The following is a 24225-nucleotide window of genomic DNA, read 5'->3' as shown; positions in this document are numbered from 1 at the left end:
CATGAGACAGCGCTAGAAGAAATCAGTCCACCGGTGGATCGATTCCTGTTGGTCAACCGGCAAAAGATTCTGTCCACCGTTGGATAAGTTCCTCCTGCAAAACATTACTACCGTTGCACCGATTCTTCATGCACAACCACGAAGGTGGACCGATTCCTCCTGCACAAACTGCAAAGGATTCCGTCGACCGGTGGACCAGTTCCTCCTGCGAAACTTTCCTGAGGAAACTGTCCACCGGTGGACCGATTCCTCCTGCACAAACTGCAAAGGATTCCGTCGACCGGTGGACCAGTTCCTCCTGCGAAACTTTCCTGAGGAAACTGTCCACCGGTGGACCGATTCCTCCTGCACAAACTGCAAAGGATTCCGCCCACCGGTGGACCGATTCCTCCTGCACAAACTGCAAAGGATTCCGCCCACCGGTGGACCGATTCCTCCTGCACAAACTGCAAAGGATTCCGCCCACCGGTGGACCGATTCCTCCTGCACAAACTGCAAAGGATTCCGCCCACCGGTGGACCAGTTTCTCCTGCGAAACTATCCCGAGGAAACTGCAAAGGATTCCGTCTACCGGTAGACCAGTTCCTCCTGCGAAACTTTCCTGAGGAAACTGTCCACCGGTGGACTGATTCCTCCTGCACAAACTGCAAAGGATTCCGTCCACCGGTGGACCAGTTCCTCCTGCGAAACTTTCCTGAGGAAACTGTCCACCGGTGGACCGATTCCTCCTGCACAAACTGCAAAGGATTCCGCCCACCGGTGGACCGATTCCTCCTGCACAAACTGCAAAGGATTCCGCCCACCGGTGGACCGATTCCTCCTGCACAAACTGCAAAGGATTCCGCCCACCGGTGGACCGATTCCTCCTGCACAAACTGCAAAGGATTCCGCCCACCGGTGGACCAGTTCCTCCTGCGAAACTATCCCGAGGAAACTGCAAAGGATTCCGTCTACCGGTAGACCAGTTCCTCCTGCGAAACTTTCCTGAGGAAACTGTCCACCGGTGGACCGATTCCTCCTGCACAAACTGCAAAGGATTCAGTCCACCGGTGGACCAGTTCCTCCTGCGAAACTTTCCTGAGGAAACTGTCCACCGGTGGACCGATTCCTCCTGCACAAACTGCAAAGGATTCCGTCCACCGGTGGACCAGTTCCTCCTGCGAAACTTTCCTGAGGAAACTGTCCACCGGTGGACCGATTCCTCCTGCACCAACTGCAAATGATTTTGTCCACCGGTGGACCAGTTCCTCCTGCGAAACATTCCTGAGGAAACTGTCCACCGGTGGACCGATTCCTCCTGCACAAACTGCAAAGGATTCAGTCCACCGGTGGACCAGTTCCTCCTGCGAAACTTTCCTGAGGAAACTGTCCACCGGTGGACCGATTCCTCCTGCACAAACTGCAAAGGATTCCGTCCACCGGTGGACCAGTTCCTCCTGCGAAACTTTCCTGAGGAAACTGTCCACCGGTGGACCGATTCCTCCTGCACCAACTGCAAATGATTTTGTCCACCGGTGGACCAGTTCCTCCTGCGAAACATTCCTGAGGAAACTGTCCACCGGTGGACCGATTCCTCCTGCACAAACTGCAAAGGATTCCGTCCACCGGTGGACCAGTTCCGCCTGAAAAAGTACCAACGGTATGGCAATCTCTGCGGGGGAATTTTATATCTTACCTGCACAATCCGGAACTCCGTGCGTGTCTAAGTCACTAAAGTGTCACATTCAAGAGAAAACAAAATTATAAGTACCTCAGCAAAATCAAGTTCAGTTCAGTGATCTCAAATTTGCGATTGAAAATCAAAACAAACCCATCTCAATTTTGAGATCACTGAAGCGAACTTCATTTTGCTTGAACGAACTTAAAAATTGAGTTCCCCCAGTAAGCGTGCAATTCAAGAACATAGACGAATCCAGTTTGAAATGGCCGCTAGGTGGCCAATTGTGTTAGAAATTACAGTTTCCAAGTCTTGTTCCAAGTATTTGAATATGGGAGCTGAGGGAAACTTAATTTTTAAGCAATAAAATGATTATTCATGATAAAAGTATTGATTGATTACGTGCACAAAATATGTCTAGAATATTATTAAAATAAAAACTGTTCGAAAAAGATAAGAGATAAGTACACCATTCGATTCAGAAGGAATTTTGGGCACCAAAAATATATAGTTTTCATATGTTAAGTATTTAATTTTAAAAGAAAATTAACAAACAGTATGAAAATCGAGACATTTAGTATGGGAGCTGTCAAATCTCTCACCATCAAAAAACAGCGTTGAGCTTTCGCTGGACTGCTATTGAAATCGGATAACACTTTTTGTTTTTCACTGCAGACAGTTTAGTGTGTAGCGCATCATGACGTCATCACTTCTACACTTCTCCTCGCTAGGCAACTCAACTGTACTTTCTTCTACTAATTCTATGCATCTGTTTCAAATTCAAAGATTAAGCTTGTACAACTTGCCAAATTTCTGTCCAATGATCTTTCTTGTCATCTTTCATGACATAGCACTTTTTGTATTTTTGTATTTTTGTATTTTTGTATTTTTGTATTTTTGTATTTTTGTATTTTTGTATTTTTGTATTTTTGTATTTTTGTATTTTTGTATTTTTGTATTTTTGTTTTTTGTATTTTTTATTTTTGTATTTTTGTATTTTTGTATTTTTGTATTTTTGTATTTTTGTATTTTTGTATTTTTGTATTTTTGTATTTTTGTATTTTTGTATTTTTGTATTTTTGTATTTTTGTATTTTTGTATTTTTGTATTTTTGTATTTTTGTATTTTTGTATTTTGTATTTTTTTTTGTATTTTTGTATTTTTGTATTTTGTATTTTGTATTTTTGTATTTTTGTATTTTTGTATTTTTGTATTTTGTATTTTTGTATTTTTGTATTTTTGTATTTTTGTATTTTGTATTTTTGTATTTTTGTATTTTGTATTTTGTATTTTTGTATTTTGTATTTTTGTATTTTTGTATTTTGTATTTTTGTATTTTTGTATTTTGTATTTTTGTATTTTTGTATTTTGTATTTTTGTATTTTTGTATTTTTGTATTTTTGTATTTTTGTATTTTTGTATTTTGTATTTTTGTATTTTTGTATTTTTGTATTTTTGTATTTTTGTATTTTTGTATTTTTGTATTTTGTATTTTTGTATTTTGTATTTTTGTATTTTTGTATTTTTGTATTTTTGTATTTTTGTATTTTTGTATTTTTGTATTTTTGTATTTTGTATTTTTGTATTTTTGTATTTTGTATTTTGTATTTTTGTATTTTGTATTTTTGTATTTTTGTATTTTTGTATTTTTGTATTTTGTATTTTTGTATTTTTGTATTTTTGTATTTTTGTATTTTTGTATTTTTGTATTTTTGTATTTTGTATTTTTGTATTTTGTATTTTGTATTTTTGTATTTTTGTATTTTTGTATTTTTGTATTTTTGTATTTTTGTATTTTTGTATTTTGTATTTTTGTATTTTGTATTTTTGTATTTTTGTATTTTTGTATTTTGTATTTTTGTATTTTTGTATTTTTGTATTTTGTATTTTTGTATTTTGTATTTTTGTATTTTTGTATTTTTGTATTTTGTATTTTTGTATTTTTGTATTTTTGTATTTTTGTATTTTTGTATTTTGTATTTTTGTATTTTTGTATTTTTGTATTTTTGTATTTTGTATTTTTGTATTTTTGTATTTTTGTATTTTTGTATTTTTGTATTTTGTATTTTTGTATTTTTGTATTTTGTATTTTTGTATTTTTGTATTTTTATTTTTGTATTTTTGTATTTTGTATTTTTGTATTTTGTATTTTTGTATTTTTGTATTTTGTATTTTGTATTTTGTATTTTGTATTTTTGTATTTTTGTATTTTTGTATTTTTGTATTTTTGTATTTTTGTATTTTTGTATTTTTGTATTTTGTATTTTTGTATTTTTGTATTTTGTATTTTGTATTTTTGTATTTTGTATTTTTGTATTTTTGTATTTTTGTATTTTTGTATTTTTGTATTTTTGTATTTTTGTATTTTTGTATTTTTGTATTTTTGTATTTTTGTATTTTTGTATTTTTGTATTTTTGTATTTTTGTATTTTTGTATTTTTGTATTTTGTATTTTTGTATTTTGTATTTTTGTATTTTTGTATTTTTGTATTTTTGTATTTTTGTATTTTGTATTTTTGTATTTTGTATTTTTGTATTTTTGTATTTTTGTATTTTTGTATTTTTGTATTTTTGTATTTTTGTATTTTTGTATTTTTGTATTTTTGTATTTTTGTATTTTTGTATTTTTGTAATTTTGTATTTTTGTATTTTTGTATTTTTGTATTTTTGTATTTTTGTATTTTTGTATTTTTGTATTTTTGTATTTTTTTATTTTTGTATTTTTGTATTTTTGTATTTTTGTATTTTTGTATTTTTGTATTTTTGTATTTTTGTATTTTTGTATTTTTGTATTTTTGTAATTTTGTATTTTTGTATTTTTGTATTTTTGTATTTTTGTATTTTTGTATTTTTGTATTTTTGTATTTTTGTATTTTGTATTTTTGTATTTTTGTATTTTTGTATTTTTGTATTTTTGTATTTTTGTATTTTTGTATTTTTTTATTTTTGTATTTTTGTAATTTTGTATTTTTGTATTTTTGTATTTTTGTATTTTTGTATTTTTGTATTTTTGTATTTTTGTATTCTTCAATCTGGCTATGCATAGCCATCACAAATATGTTTAAGTGCAAACTCGCGAGAAAATCTTCAAGGTGCTTCTATCGAATTTCCCAAAACGCAAATCATTTAAAGAGCTGCACAAGTTTTTGCACGTTAATCTTGCCTTAAGGCCAGAGAAAGTAAAAAGGCTCCAGATCAACCATGCGCAAAATTGCGCACATGTTAAGTGCAGTGAGTTAAAAATAGCTCAAGACATTGTTGCTATGCACAACGAGAAGCACGAGCTTGTGATTAATAAAACCAAGGTCAATGTTCGGTTAGCGATGGAGGACGGGGGAGTGGAGGTCAAAATCCACCATCTCTCCGAAAACATCACGAATGACGAAATTGTGGCCTTTCTTCGGCACTACGGTGATGTCTTTAGCATCCAAGAGGCAGTTTGGGGAGAAAAATTCGAATTCCGCGGCGTATCGTCAGGAACCCGGATTGCAAAGATGGTGCTTCGCCGCCATATTAAGTCGTTCGTTACAATCAAAAACGAACTATCGCTGGTCACCTACACAGGTCAACTATACAGAAAAATAAATGATGGTAAATGAATCAGGAAATGGTGACAGATTTTGTGTCAAAAAAATATTAATTATACCCCAAAAATGATACAAAATGATTAATTTTATCAGTTTTTGATGAATATTCATCAGGTTCACATTTTCATACATTTTTATGTAATATTACTCATAAAAGAGGTGATATTCAACCTACCAAATTTTCAACATTCTAAAACTCAATTTTTTTTTCTGTGTAGCGACGTGCAGACACTGCACACTAACTCAACACATAGGGATGTCATGTGTTGAAAACAAAAAACTTCTCGGCCAGAAGGCCGACCTTAGCGAAAGACAGAAAAGCGCACAGACAACTGCACCACAAAGTTACGCTGGTGTGGTGAACGAAGGTACCTTCCCCACGGTTTTGCAAACCCAAACTACACCACGACAAACAAATCCAATCGGCTGCATCAGTATATCCGGGACCGACACCGCCACGATCTTGCCGAATCACTCAACTGAAATCACGAACGAGCTCAGCGGAAACGGTACTGAAGACGACAACGAACATCAAATCGAGAACTCACGAAACGAAGAGAGCAATGATGAAGAGATGCCAATCTCTTTGACGCCTGCTGACATGATCTTGGGAAACAATTTCAAGGTCCCTTTTCCGATCCGGGATCCGAAGACATCGCCATCTTTGGACACCATCTCAGAGAGGGCAAGTGATATCTCTCCTGCCTAGTTAACTCAATCCGAATTCTGAAACGGAATCTAATTAGAATCGTATAACGGATTCTAATTAGATTCCGTTTCAGAATTTAAACTGATTTGACTGGGTGGAGGCTCTGCGCCCAATTCGGACCGACGAGGTCCACTTGGTATTGGAATGGTTTTATTTTGCCCTTGGAATAACATGGTTTGGTATTGCTGTGCTCTTCCACATACAAGTCTTTGGTATGATTTCATGGTATTTTAGCAACCAAGGGCACATTTTGGTCCCTGTTATTTGCCCAAGTAATACCAAAATTTGATATTCCCGTGTTATTTACCTCTGCTCGGGTATTCTAACCATAACCATAGTCAGTGAACCATAAAATTATTTTTATTTGGCGTAAAAACGATCCCCTATTGAAAACTACATGAAAAATTAACTTTTACACATAAAATAAGCGTAAAATACCTTTGCCTCGCAGACTGCGCATACCTTTGCCGCGCGTGGGGTTACGCACTTCATTTTTTTTAGAGGAATTGCCTGGGCGTGGGAGTCGCTCAACCTGCATTCCTGTCACACATGAGGTCTGCACAGCTGATTCCACGTAGATTTTTCCCGCAAGTAATGACAGGAAATGCTGACAAACGGAATATGTGCCAAAATCATAAGTGGTCTTGTTAACATATGAAGGGAAATCATCGTGAACTGGAACTGCCGGTCGTTAGCCCGGGTAAAGTGGAAACGTTGAGATGATTGTTGTCCTCTGCTCTCATCTCGCAAAAAGCCATACAGAGAACCACGTCCCATTCCCCATCCTCAATCCCTTTCCCAAATCCCAATCCCCAATCTACAGTGTCAAGCGACCCGTGCCAAGGGATGTATGTCTGGAGGGGAGCAAGAAGTATCCAGGTCTGAACGGAGCCTGCGTGGTACCAAGACGCCCCACGCAGTATGTAGTCTCCTCTGTGTCTTTGCAGGCCCGAGTCACAGTTGAAGTTTGTAGGAGTCCTGAAAACAAGGTTTATCAACATGGAAACTGATAAAACCAAAACCCAAGTGCCAGCTGCTTCCCTCAGCTGGAACCAACGCGGAAGGAAGGAAGAAGAAGCATGAAATCCGCCGGAAGAGAGGACACCACTAGAAGAGAAGAGTCGGCGGAAAACTGTAGAGTGCAGTTTGCGGTGTCGGAACGCATGAGAGACATGCACAGGAAGGTTCACATGTGGAAGGAAGTAGGAGAGTTATCCAGTACCAAACGAGAACCTTCTGTTGTTCTTCGGAGCAATTCTGCGAGAGATGGTAAGGTTACGCAACAGTCTTTGACGAAAACTAGGCAACCACATGCATATTTTCGCTTTTTTGCGAATATAGCACCGGTACAGCTGAACATTCTGAAAATTCACGCAACAACCTCACCGCTTGAGCACCCCCGCTACGATGAGCACGGTAATTTACCACTCGTCAACACAGCATCTCAGAAAACTCTCAGGTACAGATATACAATACAAAACCGACCTCATGTGGCCTTCCAGTACTTCATGTACTATACAAGAGGAACCCGCATCCTCAACACACATCAGCGACCAAGCTGCAGGACACTGCCATCCTGTTCCCGGATCATCAAAACATCTTGGAGAAAACGGCAGGTTCAACAGAACAATGAACAATATCCGTTGCATCCAGGTTAACCTCCATCATGCTAAGGGTGCTTCCAGTATCCTTAGTCGGAGGTTCACTAAAGAGCAATTGGGGATTGCTCTCGTTCAAGAACCGTGGGTGAACCACAACAAAATCCTTGGACTGTCCTGTCAAAGCAGTAGATTGATCTACAGCAATACGCAGGCAACACCAAGAACGGCGATTCTGCTGAGCGGAAACATCAAGTGTACTCCAATCACGGAATTCGTCCAACGAGACATCGTTGCAGCAATGGTGACCGTCCCGACCACCAAGGGAAAGCAGGAGATGGTTGTTGCATCTGCTTACTTTCCTGGTGACCAGGACGATGTTCCACCGCCAGAAGTGGCCGCACTTGTGCGATACTGTAGGGCTGTCAATAAACCGTTCCTCATCGGTTGTGACGCGAACGCCCACCATACGATATGGGGAAGCACGGATGTTAACGATAGAGGTGAGCGCCTTCTTGAATACTTGACGTCTAACAACGTCAATGTATGCAATAAGGGCAATGAACCTACTTTTGTTACTGTCGCAAGACAGGAGGTCTTGGACCTCACTCTGTGTAGTGCTGCTTTTGCAGACAAAATAAAAAACTGGCATGTCTCTGAAGAAGCTAGTCTATCTGATCACAGACAGATTGTCTTTGACATTGAGGCCAGTCAAATGAAAAAGGAAACGTTTCGTGACCCAAATGACACGGACTGGAACGCCTTTCGAGGTCACCTTTGTCGGTCCAAACAAGACGCTCCTTCACGAATACGAACCCCCAAAGAATTGGATACTGCAGCGAATAGTTTTCAACCGAGGATCACGGCAGCCTACCAGGCAAGCTGCCCTAAGAAGGTGAGGGAAATCTGTCGGGACGTACCGTGGTGGAGCGAAAGCCTGAGCAGTCTCCGCAAGGAGGCTAGAAGGCTTTTCAACAGAGCTAAGCTCACTTCCGAATGGGATGCCTACAAAGCAGCCCTAACGAAGTATAACGCGGAGTTGAGGAGAGCCAAAAACTAGCCTGGCTAATTTCTGTGAGGACATAAGCTCGATGTCTGAAGCAACCCGACTCCAAAAGGCGTTGTCAAAAGACCATTCCAACGGTCTAGGACAGGTGAGAGACGAGCAAGGCACTCTCACTGTCACAAACAAGGAAACACTGCAAGTACTCATGAGTACGCACTTTCCAGAATCAACTGAAAGAGAGGAGGATGCAGCTAGTACCCGGACTGCAGATGGCGTATGGTGTCGACCATCAAGAGAGTCAGTCCACTTAGCCCGTCGAATGTTCAACCAGTCTTCAATCAGATGGGCCCTCGGCACATTTGAACCACTGAAGGCTGCAGGACCCGACGGCATCCTTCCAATCTTTCTTCAAAAAAGCAGCCGACACCATAATGGCTGAGATGATCAACTTACTTCGAGCCAGCTTTACCCTGGGCTACATCCCTCGAAGCTGGCGTAAAGTTAAGGTGATCTTCATACCTAAGGCCGGCAGATGTGACCCCACGATGCCAAAAGCCTTCAGACCCATAAGTCTGACAGTGACGCTGCTCAAGCTTATGGAGAAAATCACGGACAACCACATCCGGGCGGAGTTCTTGAAGGACTTCCCTTTGCATAAACACCAATATGCATACCAAGCGGGCAAATCGACCGAAACTGCCCTACACACGCTAGTGTCACGTATCGAGAACGCACTGAAATATAAAGAATCTGCACTTTGTGCTTTTCTTGATATTCAGGGTGCCTTCGATAACACTTCGTACACAGCCATCAATGAAGCGCTCCGGTCGAGGAACGTCGATGGAACAACTGCGAGCTGGATTCATGCTATGCTTACGAGCAGAGAGATTTCAGCATCGCTAGGAGACACATCTATCACAATAACAGCAGCCAAAGGCTGTCCGCAAGGGAGTACTCTCTCCTTTGCTTTGGCTGCTGGTGGTAGATAGTCTTCTAAGAAAACTTACACAACTCGGCTACGAAGTCATTGGATATGCTGACGACGTAGTCTTAATCATCCGGGGGAAGTACGACGGAACGTTATCGGACCGTCTACAGTCAGCTCTAAACTGCACCATGTCGTGGTGTGAGCAGGAAGGGCTGACAATAAACCCCAACAAAACCGTGATAATCCCGTTTACTAACAGGAGGAAACACGACCTTAGGCCGCCTACCTTGAAAGGAACCCAACTGACCTTCAGTTCTGAGGTCAAATATTTAGGAGTAATCCTTGACAAAAAGCTGAACTGGAATGCACATCTAGACTATGCGGTAAAGAAGGCAACTACTGCTATCTGGGCGTGCAACAAAATGCTCGGCAACCGCCTTAAACCGAAACTTGCATTCTGGTCTTACACCACCATCGCTCGACCTAGGGTAACCTATGCGTCGACCGTTTGGTGGCCGAAGACTGAACAGAAGACATGTCAGTCGAAGCTGACCAAGCTCCAACGACTGGCATGTCTCTCTGTAACGAGTGCAATGAAAACAACCCCCACCGCGGCCATGGAAGCCATGCTATGCATTCTGCCTTTACATTTACATGTGAAGCAGGAGGCAGCGCTTGGCGCTCTACGACTACAACGGTGTAACAACTGGGTGGAAGGAGATGGAACGGGTCACTCGCGGATCGTGAAGACTTTTAACATTTCCCCCCTTGCAACTTCAGTCTCGGACTGCATGGAGGTGAGGCCCAACATGGACATTCCATATGAGGTGATTGAAACAAATCGCCAAATGTGGAGTAATGGAGGACCTACACTTCCAGAAGGAACTATTCGTTTCTTTACGGATGGTTCAAAAATGGGCACTTCTACTGAAGCTGGAGTCTTCGGTCCTCGAACCATGGAAACCATATCTATGGGAAAGTGGCCTACCGTTTTTCAAGCAGAAGTGTATGCCATACACATCTGTGCGAGGACGTGTATTATGAGAAATTATAGACACGCAAAAATCGGTATTTTCTCGGATAGCCAAGCTGCACTATTGGCATTAAAATCCTCTAAATGCGAATCCAAACTTGTTTGGGAGTGCGTCGCTTCCCTCAGAGAACTTGCTTCTCGGCATAACAGAGTCATGTTGTTTTGGGTCCCAGGGCACTGCGGCATTGAAGGCAACGAAATGGCTGATGAACTTGCTAGACAAGGCTCATCAAACATCTTCGTGGGTCCCGAGCCGTTCCTTGGAATCTCAAAAGTGCCGTGAAGCAAGAAATAACTAATTGGGGACAATTGCAAATCGCTTCAATCTGGGGCGAGATGCGAGGATTGAGACAAGCTAAAACTTTTATCACTCCAAGTCCTTCAATTGCCAGGAAACTTCTTGGCTTAAACCGTAGGGAACTACGAATACTCGCAGGGCTGCTAACAGGACATTGTCCTGCCAGATATCACCTGCACAAAATCGGCCGGTGGCCTAACAACCTCTGTCGTTTTTGTTTAACTGAGCTGGAAAGCTCGGCACATTTACTCTGCTTCTGCGGAGCACTTGTGTCTCGAAGGCTGCGGTTCTTTGGATCGCACCTTCTTACGCCGTACGATGTATGGCACCACACCCATCCCAAGAAGGTCATACAGTTCATCGACTGTATTGCGCCGGATTGGGATAAACCATGTCTGCAAAATAACCCCTCGTCTTCCGATCCAATGGATACGAGTAATTTGTAGTATGGACAGTAACCAGGGTACATCACAAAAGATAGCCTTCTCAGGTGGTCGCAGTGAACTTAACCCAATGCCCATTGGGCAACAAAAAAAAAAAGAGGAATTGCCTGGTTCTCGAGATACAAGCAATTTGTGGTAAAACCAAGTACTACACGGAACAAAATCCGGTCGGCGGATCCGAAAAATTTTCGCGATGGATTCGAAAACATCGGTTGTTTCCGAATTCATCAAAAATGTTTCCGATTTTGAAAGAATTATTTTCACATTCGAAGAAAATGTTTGCAAAATCGCAAACACCATGTTTGCAGCACCCTTTTCTGTGACGCCCGACGCAGCCAATGCGTTACGCTGCTGTCAAAATCAGCAGCTCGCGCAAACGGTGTAAACATAAACAAAAAATAATTGTGCTGCAAATCGCGAGTGTTCGACCGTTCGAACAAGCTCGGCTGAATAAGTGCGCCATAAAGGACTAAAGGCAGCAAGGGCGTGTCCGCCGTAGGAATTTTGTCCATCCGGTCGAAGGTGAGAACGGCGGGATGCTGCAGCTGTTGCTTAATAAGCTCGTCGTAAACACGATCCCTGGCATCAAGGAGCACCAGCACCGAGCACAGCGAGAGGAAGTAGATTACGGAAATCCTAGCCGAGCATCATCTCCCAGTTACAACTGGAGAAAGCTGGTCACCGGTGCTGTGACGGAGGACGTTTACGGCGTGCCAAAGCTGGCGGAAAACTTACGCAAAAAGGTACAGGAGTTTCCGGTTTCATAAATTAACTTATCATTACTCCTCCCTTCTCTTATCCCCCCAGCATTCTGATCGTCGTTCCTCTGATTGAATGCCGCTGCAATCCCGGATGCCATCAACCCCGTAACATCGTGATACTTCTGTGCTTGTGTGCGCCTCTTGAGCGCGCGGCCAGATTCGGATCACAGCCGGATGGAAACCGGAGAGGCAAATCTAAACTAGGATCGTAGGAATCTAGCCGGATACCGACTCACTAGTCAAACAGATGACCCAGCACTCACATCGGCGCCAGAAAGCTGCGAAACACAAACACAGCGAGCATGTTATCGTCCGGAACGCCAACAGATTAACCATTTCGCCCCTGGACGGAATGTCCAGCGATGACGAATCTGCGGGTTTGAAGAGTCCAACTACCAAGAAGTGGCCGCTGAAGTCACGTCATTACTTCACGAAGCAGGTGGAGAGAACTTCAATGTGCAACAGATTTGGAAGGTATGTTGATCTGGCCTCTAATGTTGGCATACTGCAATACTACCTCTGTTAGCATAAATATCCCATGTGCATTTTTATCACTTTTGGGTTATATGCAGTTTGTTTTTAACAGTTTTGAGAAAGCCATAAAAATTTAGTACTTTTGTAAAAAAAAAATGTAAAATTCAACGCAATCGCACATATATTTTAATTAATCCATCAGCATAATTTCCCTGCTTGCGCCTTTACGTTAAAAAAATCTATGAAAAAAATCGACTAATGAAAAGCAAAAACTAAAAGTGAAAGCCAAATTTTATTTATAGTCGCACGCACTCAACTCTTATCACCTGTACAGAAAAACTAAAAAATAAAATTGCAAAACATAAAGATATTTACCCAAAACTACAAAAAAAAAACACAAATATAGACCGCAACACAGAAATCTGAAATCGAACATAACAAAATATTTAAGAAAAAAACAAAACTCTTGATTTTTTTTTTAATTTTGAATCTTTTTTTATTCCAAAGCTTTTGAAAAAAAAAAGACTTAGAACATTTTGATTTTTTTTTAATTTCCGAGATTTCTAAAAAAACAAAATTAGAGAATTATACCCTTCCTCAGCCTATTTCTATTATCGGCCTATCAGCACTTTGATAATGAATTACAGCTCTAATCAAGTGTTTTTGACTATTCCAAAGTAACAAATAGCTTAAATAAAAGTGAGCAAGCAACTCTCCATTGTTGATGTTTTTGAAAATGTTGATTTAAAAGCGGAAAACTACAAAAGTGATGAGAAATGGTCGAACGGCTTAGAGTGATTAAAATGGGTCTTACATTTTTTTTATTCAAAATTTCTAAAATTGCTAAAATTTCTAAAATTTCTAAAATTTCTAAAATTTCTAAAATTTCTAAAATTTCTAAAATTTCTAAAATTTCTAAAATTTCTAAAATTTCTAAAATTTCTAAAATTTCTAAAATTTCTAAAATTTCTAAAATTTCTAAAATTTCTAAAATTTCTAAAATTTCTAAAATTTCTAAAATTTCTAAAATTTTTAAAATTTCTAAAATTTCTAAAATTTCTAAAATTTCTAAAATTTCTAAAATTTCTAAAATTTCTAAAATTTCTAAAATTTCTAAAATTTCTAAAATTTCTAAAATTTCTAAAATTTCTAAAATTTCTAAAATTTCTAAAATTTCTAAAATTTCTAAAATTTCTAAAATTTCTAAAATTTCTAAAATTTCTAAAATTTCTAAAATTTCTAAAATTTCTAAAATTTCTAAAATTTCTAAAATTTCTAAAATTTCTAAAATTTCTAAAATTTCTAAAATTTCTAAAATTTCTAAAATTTCTAAAATTTCTAAAATTTCTAAAATTTCTAAAATTTCTAAAATTTCTAAAATTTCTAAAATTTCTAAAATTTCTAAAATTTCTAAAATTTCTAAAATTTCTAAAATTTCTAAAATTTCTAAAATTTCTAAAATTTCTAAAATTTCTAAAATTTCTAAAATTTCTAAAATTTCTAAAATTTCTAAAATTTCTAAAATTTCTAAAATTTCTAAAATTTCTAAAATTTCTAAAATTTCTAAAATTTCTAAAATTTCTAAAATTTCTAAAATTTCTAAAATTTCTAAAATTTCTAAAATTTCTAAAATTTCTAAAATTTCTAAAATTTCTAAAATTTCTTAAATTTCTAAAATTTCTAAAATTTCTAAAATTTCTAAAATTTCTAAAATTTCTAAAATTTCTAAAATTTCTAAAATTTCTAAAATTTCTAAAATTTCTAAAATTTCTAAAATTTCTAAAATTTCTAAAATTTCTAAAATTTCTAAAATTTCTAAAATTTCTAAAATTTCTAAAATTTCTAAAATTTCTAAAATTTCTTGAATTTCAAATTTTTTTAAAATTTCTAACATTTCTAAAAAATTTTAAAATTTTAAAAATTTCTTAAATATTGAATTTTTGAATTTTTGAATTTTTGAATTTTTGAATTTTTGAATTTTTGAATTTTTGAATTTTTGAATTTTTGAATTTTTGAATTTTTGAATTTTTGAATTTTTGAATTTTTGAATTTTTGAATTTTGAATTTTGAATTTTGAATTTTTGAATTTTGAATTTTGAATTTTGAATTTTGAATTTTTGAATTTTGAATTTTGAATTTTGAATTTTGAATTTTGAATTTTGAATTTTGAATTTTTGAATTTTTGAATTTTGAATTTTGAATTTTTGAATTTTGAATTTTGAATTTTGAATTTTTGAATTTTGAATTTTGAATTTTGAATTTTTGAATTTTGAATTTTGAATTTTGAATTTTTGAATTTTGAATTTTGAATTTTGAATTTTGAATTTTTGAATTTTGAATTTTGAATTTTTGAATTTTTGAATTTTTGAATTTTGAATTTTGAATTTTTGAATTTTGAATTTTGAATTTTGAATTTTGAATTTTTGAATTTTTGAATTTTGAATTTTTGAATTTTGAATTTTGAATTTTGAATTTTGAATTTTGAATTTTGAATTTTGAATTTTGAATTTTTGAATTTTGAATTTTTGAATTTTTGAATTTTTGAATTTTGAATTTTTGAATTTTTGAATTTTTGAATTTTGAATTTTTGAATTTTGAATTTTTGAATTTTGAATTTTGAATTTTTGAATTTTGAATTTTGAATTTTTGAATTTTGAATTTTTGAATTTTGAATTTTTGAATTTTGAATTTTGAATTTTGAATTTTTGAATTTTGAATTTTGAATTTTGAATTTTGAATTTTGAATTTTGAATTTTGAATTTTGAATTTTTGAATTTTGAATTTTTGAATTTTTGAATTTTGAATTTTTGAATTTTTGAATTTTGAATTTTTGAATTTTTGAATTTTTGAATTTTGAATTTTTGAATTTTGAATTTTGATTTTTGAATTTTGAATTTTGAATTTTGAATTTTTGAATTTTGAATTTTGAATTTTGAATTTTGAATTTTGAATTTTGAATTTTTGAATTTTTGAATTTTTGAATTTTGAATTTTGAATTTTGAATTTTTGAATTTTGAATTTTTGAATTTTGAATTTTTGAATTTTTGAATTTTGAATTTTGAATTTTTGAATTTTGAATTTTGAATTTTGAATTTTGAATTTTGAATTTTGAATTTTGAATTTTTGAATTTTGAATTTTTGAATTTTGAATTTTGAATTTTTGAATTTTTGAATTTTGAATTTTTGAATTTTTGAATTTTGAATTTTTGAATTTTGAATTTTGAATTTTTGAATTTTGAATTTTGAATTTTGAATTTTAGAATTTTTGAATTTTTGAATTTTTGAATTTTTGAATTTTTGAATTTTTGAATTTTTGAATTTTAGAATTTTTGAATTTTTGAATTTTTGAATTTTTGAATTTTTGAATTTTTGAATTTTTGAATTTTTGAATTTTTGAATTTTTGAATTTTTGAATTTTTGAATTTTTGAATTTTTGAATTTTTGAATTTTTGAATTTTTGAATTTTTGAATTTTTGAATTTTTGAATTTTTGAATTTTTGAATTTTTGAATTTTTGAATTTTGAATTTTGAATTTTTGAATTTTTGAATTTTTGAATTTTTGAATTTTTGAATTTTTGAATTTTTGAATTTTTGAATTTTTGAATTTTTGAATTTTTGAATTTTTGAATTTTTGAATTTTTGAATTTTTGAATTTTTGAATTTTTGAATTTTTGAATTTTTGAATTTTGAATTTTGAATTTTGAATTTTGAATTTTGAATTTTTGAATTTTGAATTTTTGAATTTTTGAATTTTGAATTTTGAATTTTTGAATTTTGAATTTTTGAATTTTGAATTTTTGAATTTTGAATTTTGAATTTTTGAATTTTGAATTTTGAATTTTTGAATTTTGAATTTTTGAATTTTGAATTTTGAATTTTGAATTTTGAATTTTTGAATTTTGAATTTTTGAATTTTGAATTTTGAATTTTGAATTTTTGAATTTTTGAATTTTTGAATTTTGAATTTTGAATTTTGAATTTTGAATTTTGAATTTTTGAATTTTTGAATTTTGAATTTTGAATTTTTGAATTTTTGAATTTTGAATTTTGAATTTTGAATTTTTGAATTTTTGAATTTTTGAATTTTTGAATTTTGAATTTTGAATTTTTGAATTTTGAATTTTTGAATTTTGAATTTTTGAATTTTGAATTTTGAATTTTGAATTTTTGAATTTTGAATTTTGAATTTTGAATTTTGAATTTTTGAATTTTGAATTTTTGAATTTTTGAATTTTTGAATTTTTGAATTTTTGAATTTTTGAATTTTTGAATTTTTGAATTTTTGAATTTTTGAATTTTTGAATTTTTGAATTTTTGAATTTTTGAATTTTGAATTTTGAATTTTGAATTTTGAATTTTTGAATTTTGAATTTTGAATTTTGAATTTTGAATTTTTGAATTTTGAATTTTTGAATTTTTGAATTTTTGAATTTTTGAATTTTGAATTTTGAATTTTGAATTTTGAATTTTTGAATTTTGAATTTTTGAATTTTTGAATTTTTGAATTTTGAATTTTGAATTTTTGAATTTTGAATTTTTGAATTTTGAATTTTGAATTTTGAATTTTGAATTTTGAATTTTGAATTTTGAATTTTTGAATTTTTGAATTTTTGAATTTTTGAATTTTTGAATTTTGAATTTTGAATTTTTGAATTTTTGAATTTTGAATTTTTGAATTTTGAATTTTTGAATTTTGAATTTTGAATTTTGAATTTTGAATTTTGAATTTTGAATTTTTGAATTTTTGAATTTTGAATTTTGAATTTTGAATTTTGAATTTTTGAATTTTGAATTTTGAATTTTTGAATTTTGAATTTTTGAATTTTGAATTTTGAATTTTTGAATTTTTGAATTTTGAATTTTTGAATTTTTGAATTTTTGAATTTTTGAATTTTTGAATTTTTGAATTTTTGAATTTTTGAATTTTTGAATTTTTGAATTTTTGAATTTTTGAATTTTTGAATTTTTGAATTTTGAATTTTGAATTTTGAATTTTTGAATTTTGAATTTTTGAATTTTGAATTTTGAATTTTTGAATTTTTGAATTTTGAATTTTGAATTTTGAATTTTGAATTTTGAATTTTTGAATTTTGAATTTTGAATTTTTGAATTTTTGAATTTTGAATTTTGAATTTTGAATTTTGAATTTTGAATTTTGAATTTTGAATTTTTGAATTTTGAATTTTGAATTTTTGAATTTTTGAATTTTTGAATTTTGAATTTTGAATTTTGAATTTTTGAATTTTTGAATTTTTGAATTTTTGAATTTTTGAATTTTTGAATTTTTGAATTTTTGAATTTTTGAATTTTTGAATTTTTGAATTTTTGAATTTTTGAATTTTTGAATTTTTGAATTTTTGAATTTTTGAATTTTTGAATTTTTGAATTTTTGAATTTTTGAATTTTTGAATTTTTGAATTTTTGAATTTTTGAATTTTTGAATTTTTGAATTTTTGAATTTTTGAATTTTTGAATTTTTGAATTTTTGAATTTTTGAATTTTTGAATTTTTGAATTTTTGAATTTTTGAATTTTTGAATTTTTGAATTTTTGAATTTTTGAATTTTTGAATTTTTGAATTTTTGAATTTTTGAATTTTTGAATTTTTGAATTTTTGAATTTTTGAATTTTTGAATTTTTGAATTTTTGAATTTTTGAATTTTTGAATTTTTGAATTTTTGAATTTTTGAATTTTTGAATTTTTGAATTTTTGAATTTTTGAATTTTTGAATTTTTGAATTTTTGAATTTTTGAATTTTTGAATTTTTGAATTTTTGAATTTTTGAATTTTTGAATTTTTGAATTTTTGAATTTTTGAATTTTTGAATTTTTGAATTTTTGAATTTTTGAATTTTTGAATTTTTGAATTTTTGAATTTTTGAATTTTTGAATTTTTGAATTTTTGAATTTTTGAATTTTTGAATTTTTGAATTTTTGAATTTTTGAATTTTTGAATTTTTGAATTTTTGAATTTTTGAATTTTTGAATTTTTGAATTTTTGAATTTTTAAAATTTTTGAATTTTTGAATTTTTGAATTTTTGAATTTTTGAATTTTTGAATTTTTGAATTTTTGAATTTTTAAATTTTTGAATTTTTGAATTTTTGAATTTTTGAATTTTTGAATTTTTGAATTTTTGAATTTTTGAATTTTTGAATTTTTGAATTTTTGAATTTTTGAATTTTTGAATTTTTGAATTTTTGAATTTTGAATTTTGAATTTTGAATTTTGAATTTTGAATTTTGAATTTTGAATTTTTGAATTTTGAATTTTTGAATTTTGAATTTTGAATTTTGAATTTTTGAATTTTGAATTTTTGAATTTTTGAATTTTTGAATTTTGAATTTTGAATTTTGAATTTTGAATTTTTGAATTTTTGAATTATTGAATTTTGAATTTTTGAATTTTTGAATTTTTGAATTTTTGAATTTTTGAATTTTTGAATTTTTGAATTTTTGAATTTTTGAATTTTTGAATTTTTGAATTTTTGAATTTTTGAATTTTTGAATTTTTGAATTTTTGAATTTTTGAATTTTTGAATTTTTGAATTTTTGAATTTTGAATTTTGAATTTTGAATTTTGAATTTTGAATTTTGAATTTTTGAATTTTGAATTTTGAATTTTGAATTTTGAATTTTGAATTTTTGAATTTTTGAATTTTGAATTTTTGAATTTTGAATTTTTGAATTTTGAATTTTGAATTTTTGAATTTTGAATTTTTGAATTTTGAATTTTGAATTTTTGAATTTTGAATTTTGAATTTTTGAATTTTTGAATTTTGAATTTTTGAATTTTGAATTTTGAATTTTGAATTTTTGAATTTTTGAATTTTTGAATTTTTGAATTTTTGAATTTTTGAATTTTTGAATTTTTGAATTTTTGAATTTTTGAATTTTTGAATTTTTGAATTTTTGAATTTTTGAATTTTTGAATTTTTGAATTTTTGAATTTTTGAATTTTTGAATTTTTGAATTTTTGAATTTTTGAATTTTTGAATTTTTGAATTTTTGAATTTTTGAATTTTTGAATTTTTGAATTTTTGAATTTTGAATTTTGAATTTTGAATTTTGAATTTTGAATTTTGAATTTTGAATTTTGAATTTTGAATTTTGAATTTTAAATTTTTGAATTTTGAATTTTTAAATTTTGAATTTTTGAATTTTTGAATTTTGAATTTTGAATTTTTGAATTTTTGAATTTTTGAATTTTTGAATTTTTGAATTTTTGAATTTTTGAATTTTTGAATTTTTGAATTTTTGAATTTTTGAATTTTTGAATTTTTGAATTTTTGAATTTTTGAATTTTTGAATTTTTGAATTTTTGAATTTTGAATTTTGAATTTTGAATTTTTGAATTTTTGAATTTTTGAATTTTTGAATTTTTGAATTTTTGAATTTTTGAATTTTTGAATTTTTGAATTTTTGGATTTTCTGAATTTTTGAATTTTTGAAATTTTTGAATTTTAGAATTTTAGAATTTTAGAATTTTAGAATTTTAGAATTTTTGAATTCTTGAATTTTTGAATTTTTGAATTTTTGAATTTTTAAATTTTTGGATTTTCTGAATTTTTGAATTTTTGAAATTTTTGAATTTTAGAATTTTAGAATTTTAGAATTTTAGAATTTTTGAATTCTTGAATTTTTGAATTTTTGAATTTTTAAATTTTTGAATTTTTAAAGTTCTTAATTTAAGTTTTTTGATGTGTGAAGGGACAAAAATTTAAACTTAATTTTGTGTTCTCTTTCGCAGTCTACGCCTCACGATTGCAACGTGAATTCGGCCAGCAATGTGTTCAAAGCTGGGGCTCATTCCAGGCGGACGGTCTTCTAGCAGATGCCGCTCCACTCAAGTTGGTCCTCGAGGTGAATATCGGAAATGGAATCGCAATCGTGGCGCTGTGCATGGGCGCCTTTGTTGCCCTGGTGAGGCATCATATGCTCCAAAGTCAAGCATGAACCTGAGCCCGCACCAGGACCTTTCCCGAATGCACGAAGAAGCCAACAGCCGAAACCTCCAGAACGAGGTGAACTTCCGGCGTTTCGCGAATCCGCTAAGGGGAAGTACCAGCTAGGAACTGAATCCGGCGCCGGAAATCATTCAGATTGCCGGCCCGAGCACGCTGGCATGGTCTCAGCAGCACCTCTATCTGGGTGGCTCCGCTGCCGACGTCACCGAGTATGAGAAGGATCTGGGCAAGGCGGGGATCATCAACCGGATATCGCACACACTGCTGCACAAAACACTGACATCAAAACATCAACACTGACATCATCCGTACATCAGCGATTTCACGGCAGCAGTACCCAACTGCACCACGGACATCGAGGACATCAGAGAAATCGACTCATTCGAATCGTCACCGTATTTTAGAAAAAGCAAAAAAAAAAAACATCACACAATATCAGTAAAATTTCGTAATAATTATGTTTAGAAATATGAACAAATAAATGAAAATTAAATGAGCGCTTCTTCTTCTTATTTCCAACTGAATTTCGAGCAGCAACGGTCAATTCAAAAAGGTAAATATTGAAGTGGCTGTGTTCTGCGTGCTTTTGGCGGGGTGGGCGTTACTGCGTTACGTTTGCGATATCGCAAATAATCGTTTGCGATATTGGAAGCAATGTTTCCTGCTGACGGGTGGAAACCGAGATTTGCGATTTTAGAGCAAATCGAAAGCAAAGTTTCCGATTCCGCAAACCGGATTTTGTTCCGTGTACGTTTTATAGGCAAGTTATAATGGTGCACTTTGGTAAACAGGTCGAATCCGAAATATTCAATGGTCACTGGTGACAGAATGATGGCCATTAGGTGCGAACCTTTGCTCCGCTCTACTCTCAAAAAAATAAAAATCAAATTATTCGCTCTACAGCATTGCCTTGGCGTTCTCGATTGCGAGATTCCTACTCGAAACTAGGTGTTCGAAGGCTTGATTGTTGAGGCAATTGCAAACCTCTTTTTACACCTTAGCTTCCATCCACCCCGGGATTCGAACTGACGACCTTTGGATTGTTAGTCCAACTGCCTACTAGCGACTCCACCGAGACAGGACCCAGGGAGACGACTCCTACACCTGGACTGAGCTAACGACCTAACCACTGGGTTAGACCGGGACCAACATTTACTTCCCTGTCCGACGGAAGGCGTGATCAGACAAATCTCGTCTCAAAATTTGCCACCGGGACCTTCTGGGACGACTCGACTGGGTGAGAGGCAACCACGCTTACCCCTACACCACGGTCCCGGCGCTCTACTCTATGTGTAACAATTTTTTTATGGTTTTTGTTAGGAGCATGACGTTTTTTTTAGATTCTGGATTAAACAGATTGTTCTGATAATTTTTTATATATTTTAAAAATCATTTGAAAGATAATAGAGCCAATGAAATTGAAGAATCGATATCTTACCTTATTCGCATCTAAAGGGTTGTCCGATAAATGTACGATTGCGCCAGGATGAGTCTTTCTGATTCTGTGAAAGAAAGCAAAAATGACTTTGGAAAAGTTGATCTTGCGTTTAACAGCGAGTATTTCACCAATGTGTAACAGCTCGTATCGAGGTGCTCCGGTTTGGATGAAACTTTCAGCGTTTGTTTGTCTATACATGAGATGAACTCTTGCCAATGCCAAATATGAGCCCTCTACGACAAAGGGAAGTGGGGTAAAACGAGCTTTGAAGTTTGAAGTCCAAAAAACATAAAAAAAATTAAATTGCTCGCATTTCTGTAAAACTTAATCAATTTCAACTCTCTTAGATGCATTCGAAAGGTCTTTTAAAGCACTTCAAAATGTGCCATAGACATCCAGGATTGGTTTAACTTTTTCTGTGTGGGCCGATTGGCAGAAAACTGTTCGGCAGAATGACGTTTAGCAGAACGCTAATCGGCAGAAAAAGTTAAACGAGAGAAAAAATTTTGGCAGAAAAATATCTGGCAGAAAACTAACCGGCTCCGTGGCTTAATGGTTACGGCTTCTGCCTCACAAGCAGAAGATTCAGGGATCAAATCCCGGTCGGTACCTTTGAAATTTGGAATCAGGAATTGGAACAAAAACGAAACTGAATCAGGTGGGATTCGAACTCACACCTCTGGATTGTTGGTCTGGGACTCTAACCAGTCGGCCATCTGAAGGTTATAAAACATGTTGTATTCTACTCATATTAAATACGCTCTGATCCCTGATTTGCCTCAGGGATTGGGAGTATTAAGATAGATCAAGGATCCGTCTGGTGCTTGCTTCTATGTTAAGGCGGGGCCGGAAAATGCCCAACGACCTCGGAATTGGGCCGCTAGGATCTCTGCCATTCTGAAATGGGTCGTTGGAAGCAGCGCGAGGGCTATCACCACCTAATACCCGGGACTGAGATAAGTTGTATCAGCATTCGGCATATAAAAAGTCTGATAGAAAGTTGCAGTTGAGTCTTTTTACTGGACGGAAGCGTTTTTAATTCGCTCTACACCTTATTTTTATTTACCTTCACTGACCCAGTCCCAGTCTTATTTATTTCTTGTCGCGCGTCGCGTGTGCCCTTATTAACAAACGTAAGCAAAATGCAGTGCTATGTACCGTCGTGCTCTTCACCTTTCGACCAACAATACCTCTGGAACTGCTCGGGGATCTGTAACCGAAGTTTTCACGCGGCCTGTATTGGGGTCAAGCGTGGCTCCGAAGACGACTTGCAACTACATGTACTTCCAGTATGCAGTCTTTGTCGAAATAACCTACATATGGAAATCGACATTAGAAAAATAATACAGCATCATTTAAAAGGCAGTCATATGATCTTGACTCTCATCAAGACAAATGACAAGACAAATCAAGAAGCCCTAGATGAACTGCACAATAAAATCATAGGCCTGCAAGAAGAAATTAAGAAATCCACAGAAATTGCAAGTCGAATCCATACGGCAGTACTAACACAGGCAGCGGCAATGGACTTCCCCTTGAACGAAGTCAGGAAAGCATTTGAAGACACCACCTCGGACCAGAATCAAAAACTCGCTGAATCATTCGGCCGTATCCAGGAAATTACGTCATCCCACCGGGATGACATAATTAAAACAATTGTCTCAGCAGAAAAATATCTCTTGGACATAATTCTAGCAGTCCACGATGAAGTGAGGGCCCTCACTTCATCCATCAATAAACTGCAAGACAATGAAATTGAAGTCCGGCAAAAATCACTTGCAGAAGAATTAAACGAACAAACCGTACTGGAAATCGAATCTGGCTGGCGACTTATCGGCAGCAAAAAAATCTGGAAGCCAGACTGGACCGACTTCGACGCCAGACAGCGGACTCGCCGTCTTCAGGAAAAGGAAGCCGAAAAAGCACGTCGCCGTAACCGAAAACATCGTCAACAAATGCAGCACCAGCAACAACAACAATCACAACAACATCATCAGCAACGCCGGCAACAGCAACACCAGCAGCAACAACAATCACATCAACTTCTTCGTCGGCAACAGCACCAGACCAACTGCAACTCTGACGCAGGCCGAAACCCAAGTACGCCACATTTTAACTTAAAGGCTAGTATGCTGATCGGAAGGAAAGGGGTCAAGAAACAGCTTTACGAACAGCAGAACAAAGGAGAGAGAGCGATTTCTTGGGACTTTTCTTCACCCTCTCTGACTTGCTTGCGCTGCCGCTGCTGCCCATTTGATTTTTTCTTGACCGGTTCCTTCCGAAGTGCGTATACCGCTTAAAGGACAATCAAATCGACCAGGACAACGCA

General features: G+C 33.3%; 1 protein-coding gene across 1 annotated transcript in view; it reads right to left on the bottom strand.

Annotated features, from left to right (window-relative positions):
* LOC6054476 (syntaxin-binding protein 5) overlaps positions 1-24225 on the bottom strand; it is a 430924-nt gene that overhangs the window by 233824 nt on the left and 172875 nt on the right. The window contains exon 5 of the mRNA XM_038260959.1: positions 21897-21960. Coding sequence (XP_038116887.1) covers positions 21897-21960 — 64 coding nt within the window. The remainder of the gene's footprint in view (positions 1-21896; positions 21961-24225) is intronic.

This window comes from Culex quinquefasciatus, chromosome 1 (genome assembly GCF_015732765.1).
Source record: "Culex quinquefasciatus strain JHB chromosome 1, VPISU_Cqui_1.0_pri_paternal, whole genome shotgun sequence".
NCBI lineage: Eukaryota > Metazoa > Arthropoda > Insecta > Diptera > Culicidae > Culex > Culex quinquefasciatus.
Note: the sequence above shows the minus strand (reverse complement) of the source record. Positions and strands in the feature narration are given on the sequence as shown.